The sequence below is a fragment of the Tuber melanosporum genome (genome assembly GCF_000151645.1).
Source record: "Tuber melanosporum whole genome shotgun sequence assembly, scaffold_31, strain Mel28".
Taxonomy (NCBI): domain Eukaryota; kingdom Fungi; phylum Ascomycota; class Pezizomycetes; order Pezizales; family Tuberaceae; genus Tuber; species Tuber melanosporum.
In genome coordinates this window covers 888262-893935 of record NW_003298986.1, presented here as the reverse complement: position 1 = coordinate 893935, position 5674 = coordinate 888262, and the positions used below count along the sequence as shown (strand labels likewise).

General features: G+C 53.1%; 2 protein-coding genes; one reads left to right on the top strand and one right to left on the bottom strand.

Moving 5' to 3' along the window:
- Nucleotides 1-1541: 1541 nt before the first annotated feature.
- On the top strand, nucleotides 1542-2397 carry GSTUM_00007120001 (uncharacterized protein; the record flags this gene model as incomplete). XM_002839174.2 has 2 exons in its annotated part: nucleotides 1542-1783; nucleotides 1848-2397. 2 exons carry the CDS (start codon nucleotides 1542-1544, stop codon nucleotides 2257-2259), a joined length of 654 nt encoding a protein of 217 aa, XP_002839220.1. The 3' UTR covers nucleotides 2260-2397.
- Nucleotides 2398-3107: 710 nt separating this feature from the next.
- Nucleotides 3108-5262, bottom strand: GSTUM_00007119001 (uncharacterized protein; the record flags this gene model as incomplete). The annotated part of the gene is made up of 5 exons (XM_002839173.1): nucleotides 3108-3898; nucleotides 3947-4016; nucleotides 4075-4242; nucleotides 4305-4940; nucleotides 5104-5262. 5 exons carry the CDS (start codon nucleotides 5260-5262, stop codon nucleotides 3108-3110), a joined length of 1824 nt encoding a protein of 607 aa, XP_002839219.1.
- Nucleotides 5263-5674: the final 412 nt, after the last annotated feature.

The following is a 5674-nucleotide window of genomic DNA, read 5'->3' as shown; positions in this document are numbered from 1 at the left end:
ACAGTTTAACCAGGGACATAAAAAGTAAGCTTTCAAGAGCAACCCGGAACAGTTCCTTTCGCATACAGTTGCGCTGCCATCCGAGACCTGCATTTGTTAGGACGATTGCAGTTCCGGGAAGAGATCCGAGAATAGGCCTCCGGGGTCAATATCGGTCGCCGCTAGCCCACGGGCCAACGCCCGAGAGGGGTCCTGCTGCTGTGAAACTATGGAGGTGGGTGAGGGCTTTGTGGTTCTCTACCTAAGCCGTAAACGGCCTCGACGCAAACGAGGGATAAAAACCTATTCTCTGCCAAATTCCCCCCAACATATAATTAGGATTCCCTACTCTTTTAAGCATATATGAGAAAAATACAGGTATTGCTATAGAAATTATGGTAGTGCTTTGTCTCTGGAAGTATGATATGATACATAACTTTCTTTTTCGGCTTAGGTTATGAACTATTTTCACGAGACACCATGGTATTTCTATATTAGCGCGCGTCGAACAGGGCCGAAGTTACCTACCCGCCGTTTGGATCGCTACCCAGACGCCCGTATGGCGGCTCGGCGGTGCCAGGGTAATATATATAAATTATTGAACCCCACGACCAACGAAAGCAAAGAGGCCCTGCAAACTAATGGAGGTTATGGGGGAGGATTCCTGGTTCTGCGCGAGTCTTACCGTGGAATTCCCAGGCTGCCGGGCATCCTGATCTTATTCCTCATGGCTGAGCGCAAGACGACAGCACCATCATATATAGCACCCCCGCGTTACTCACCATACATCTACTAGCCCAGGAACCCTACCACAAATCTACCCCCCAACCACATGACGGAAAAGATCACATAGTCCCTAGTTACCATAAACGGGCATCCGTGTATGATACTCTGCATACGGTACTGCACTTGGAATGCAGGAACATTCCAACGCCAACTACGGACCCGTCCCAATGCGGGGGCAGGCGAAATAAAGTTTTGACGTATGAGCGCTACCGGTAACCTCGCCAACCACTCCCCCGACTAAATTGTGCCCGGTAGCGCACTGCCAGCCGAAAGTCTTCGGGGAGGTGTACGGACATATACGCCCAGGATAATTGGTCATCGCCTTGAGATGCTTTTGTCACTCACCTGCAGGGCTTCCGGCAGGAGCAGTGGATTAGGTTGGGCTATAAGGTTGATGGGACGGTAATAAGAGCTTTTTGTTGGACCTGCTTTGGCCATGATATGCTGGCAGCACTGGGGAAAAGCATTGTCATGGTTAATTTCTCCCAATGAAGTGAAACAGCATTGCCGAAACACTACCAAGTCTACAAAGGAAACTAGGCGCACAGAATACCATTCACGACAACCGTCAAAACCTTCTCCGCCTCCTCTCCTCACTTGACCCATCAAGAACAAAAGCCCCCCCTCCCCGCCTCCCAATTCTCCCCCCTTCCGCGATCATCACAACCAACCAGCCCCTCTATCACGAACTCCTTAAACCACCCTCATCGCCGCCCCAGCCCTTCCTTCCCCCAACCAAACCAATATTCCGAGTTGACCTCAAACAAGATATCAAAATGCTCCTAATCAAGGCGGCAATCCTCTCCTTCGCTCTCTCTGCGGCGAACGCTCACATGATACTGAGGAACCCACCCAGCTTTGGGTTCATAGGAAACAAACTCTCCACGAAGCCCGACGTAGACCTGAACGCTCCAATCTCCAAAGCCCAGTTCCCCTGCAAGGGCTACCACAAAGACCCCGATCGTGGAGCAGGAAAAAGCGTGGCGACCTGGGCCGCCGGGAGCACCCAGAGCTTCAGGTAGGAGAGATATCCACCCAGACTATCACCTAAGCATTAAGCAGGCACTAACGTTTCGGGACAGCCTCGCCGGCGGAGCGCCCCACGGCGGTGGCAGCTGTCAGGTCTCCCTCTCATACGACAATGGCGAGACCTTTAGGGTTCTGAAGTCGTTCATAGGGAATTGCCCGTCCGCCGACACGGGACGCGAGTACTCTTTCCCTATCCCGCGCGATGCCGCTAGCGGCGCGGCGATCTTTGCCTGGACTTGGTATAACAGGATCGGTAATCGCGAGCTGTACATGGGATGTGCGGCTGTTACCATCACCCATGGCGGGAGTGGGCTGAACAGCTCGTTTCCGAAGATTTTTGTCGCAAATATTGGGGAGCAGTGCACCACTGTCGCTAACGCCGTGTTGGAGTTTCCCAACCCCGGCGCTGTGGTGGAGAGGAGCGGGGAGGTGGCATTGAAGCCGGAGGGTGCGGGGTGTGTCTAAGTTTTTTTTTTTTTGTGGCGGGGGGGTTCAACGATTTGTTTGGAGGATTCATGGTTGTTGCTCGATGTTTAGATCGGAGTGTGTATATGGTATTCAGAGTTTGTCTGGTGCTTAAGTTTAGATATTGGCTGTTCCACAGTTCGGGTCTCGATAAGTGGCATCGAGTGAGTGAGCATCAATGAGCGGCACGATAATGAACTCAGCGCAGGTCGGTGGCGAACCAGCTTCCTGAAGCAAAACCGGTCCTAACTACACACCATATGCTACCTGATGCGATTCCTCGTGGGTATCTGTAAAACCCCCCATATATAAGCTGACAGGACTTAAGCAAGCCCCACGTACTGTACTGTACACCTCGCGCGGGTTTTTGGCATGTATACATATATGATGTATACATATATATATGGGAGAGCTGCGTTAGATGTGTATATGCGTTCCTGGAGCCCAGGTTACTGCCCCAATGTTTCGTTAAGAGTAGATATATTCTCGGGGCACTCGACTATGGGATACTGCGTGGCTGGGGATAGGAAATGTGTTTGACTGTGGCGATATCCACATCTATTCCTGCATAATATTATTATGATACCATCTTATTGGCGTGAGTGCTCGCTGTAACTGTATTTCCTTCCTTTCCCTTCTAACTCGTCCAATAAAACCATCGACTGAAAGATATCTAGATGGTCTGTAAAAACGAGTGATTGTACATGATCATTCGACCATCCATTCTAGATGGTATATTTCATTCATACATATGATACATCTACTGTACACACATATATACGCACCCCCTCCCGAACGAAAGAACTGTGATACAACACAAATTTCACTCAGCCGCCCAACCACACCATTCAAGCAGCAGATGTGGTGTTCGAAGTGTCCACCGGCCTCTCGGGCCAGACACTCCCGGTCCCGCTCCAGACCTTCAGATCCACGATCTCGGCTTCAACCCCCTCGCCGACATAAACCCCGACACCGAGCGCATCATCACGGGCCGGATAAACCCTGGTTGTGAGCGCGAACCTGCCGCCGACGAATACCTCCACGAGGCTTCCATCGACGAAGATGTTCATTTCTATGTCCTCGACTACTGCTGCTTCTCCCACGCCATAGTCTTCACCGCCGTGGCCGATATCACGGCGGTGGGAGATTGTGTAAGGTTTGTAGTCCCCGCTCGCGGTGAGATTGCTGAACTGTTTGATGAGCGAGGACTTTGACCTATCGACGGCGACGAGGTTGTTTGCTGGATCGAACGTGATGGTGGTGACCTCCTCACCCCCCGGCGAGGCGCGAACCGTGAACCCGACCGGGCCGTCCGCCCCCCCGCGAATGGTGGCCGATAATTCGAAATGGTCGGAGGAAATGCCATCCAGTTTCTCCGGGCATGTGTACCTCCTGTCCTTGATCTGGTGCTGCTGTGCTCTTCGGCGCAGGCGCTCGACCACGCCTGGGAGAGGCTTTATGCCCAGGCTCGTCAGGGTGAAGGTTCCGTCTGGACCGGGCTTGGAGTACCTTGCGTTTGTTGGAGTGCTGGCGGTTTTGTTGTCTGCTACCACCTTGTAGGTCTTGTGGACGAAGAGTTCCCGGGGCAGGCCCATGGCGCCTTGAAAGCCTTGGGCGTTCACGCCGTAGTCGTTCATGTCTGGGGGCGTTCGTTAGTTAGTTTATTGCGGGGGTGGGGGATTCGTACCCTCCTGACTCCAACCCCAGGTCACGCGGCGACACCCTTTGGTGTCGTTGAAGCTGGTGATAGCGTAGAGCTGTTCTTGTCAGTTGCTCCATCTTCTCGTCATGGGGACCTAGTGAGGATAAACATACATTACCCCAATCTGCAGCTCCAACGGCGACAGGGTCGAATTGAGCGGAGCCATTAGCGCGACGACTCATCTCTCCCTCGGCCCACAACGACCAACGCCCGTGTCCGGGGACGCCACCTCCCTCAGCTCCCATAGTAGCAAAAAAGTGATCATTTCCCTGCTTATCTTTCTACATCTTCCATCTCCTTTAGCATTCTAGAGGCCGGAATCAGGGAGAGGGATATAGCCTACCAATGAGAAAAATCCGGAAACCTCAAAGTTAAACCCATAAGACCCCGTCTCCAGCACATCCCCAAATGTCTCGTTATTCTTCGGCTCCCAAAGCGCGCCCAAGAAAGTCCACTGAGTAAGGTTCCTAGCGGGCGCAGAATAGAACGGAATCCTCGGCCCAACACCACGGATTCCACTTCCCATAACCATATACCAATGTGGTTCGGTCTTGTTCAAAAGAGCATCCATTTCCGGCCAGGGAAGGTAGAAAGGATCACGCCAGCCGGTGATGTTCCACCCACTCGGGGGATCGATCATAATCGGGTTACCAGGATACTTCCCCCACGTCTCCCCGCCGTTGTGGGAGAGAGCGAATGACTGCGATTCGGTATTCGGGATGTACGGGATGTTCCAGGCCGTTGGTAGAGCGCTCACACTGGTGTAGAAGAGCGCGAGAGTGCCATTGACCTCGCCTTGGAGATTGACAGCGTGCCCGGTGCCGGAGAATACTCCTTTGGAATCATAGGTGCCCGGCCCAGTCACTAGGGCTGCGGCGGCGTCGCCTTTCCACCCGCCCACGTCGACCCAGTCTACCATGTCGCGGGAGACAGCATGGCCCCAGGAGATGTTGCCCCACTGGACACCGTTGGGGTTCCACTACACTCGATTGTCAGGAACGCTTGATTGCGAGTGTAAGGTGGGGAATTGCCTGGTACATGAGGTGGTAGATATCCCTCGTCGGATCGTACATTGCTCCACAAGGGTCCTATAGGAATATTAGCAGCTATCTCGCCCAATTGTCGGCAAATAGGGAACGTACGTTCAGCCACCCCCGAGGAGCAGTAAAATGATATGTCGGACGCCACTTCGTAAACAAGCTATTCATCGGCAATTCGGTCAGGTTAGTGTTGGCATTGATATCAAGGCCCACCGCGAGGCTTCCGGCCAGCAAAGCGAGGAGAACGGTAGAGCGGAGCATCTTTGCTGTTTTTGCTACCGCTGCGACACTGGGAGTTTTCAGTTGATCGCGCTGAGGGGGGGGTAGGCTTATATCATAGCTAGTATTAGCAACCGCAAGGGGACGGCTCGAGTGGACGGGGAGATTGTCAATCGCGGGCTGATCGCCGGGGGGCTAGTAGGCTAGTGTGACCCCATGCTGTAGCACCTGTGACGGCCAAGGAATACCTTATTAAGTTAAATTGCATGATACCGGGTACCGTAGAACAGCTGGCAGACTGCAGCTCAGTGTATGCTTAACGCCAGCCCTGGAACGAGCGCAGAGACACTGGAGGACTTCCCGTGAGTCTATCGGGATCGAGGTCTATTGGAATAGAGAGCTGAATAGGGAGGTTTTGCTGCGACGGTCGTCGTGCGAACTGTCCTTCTCACCA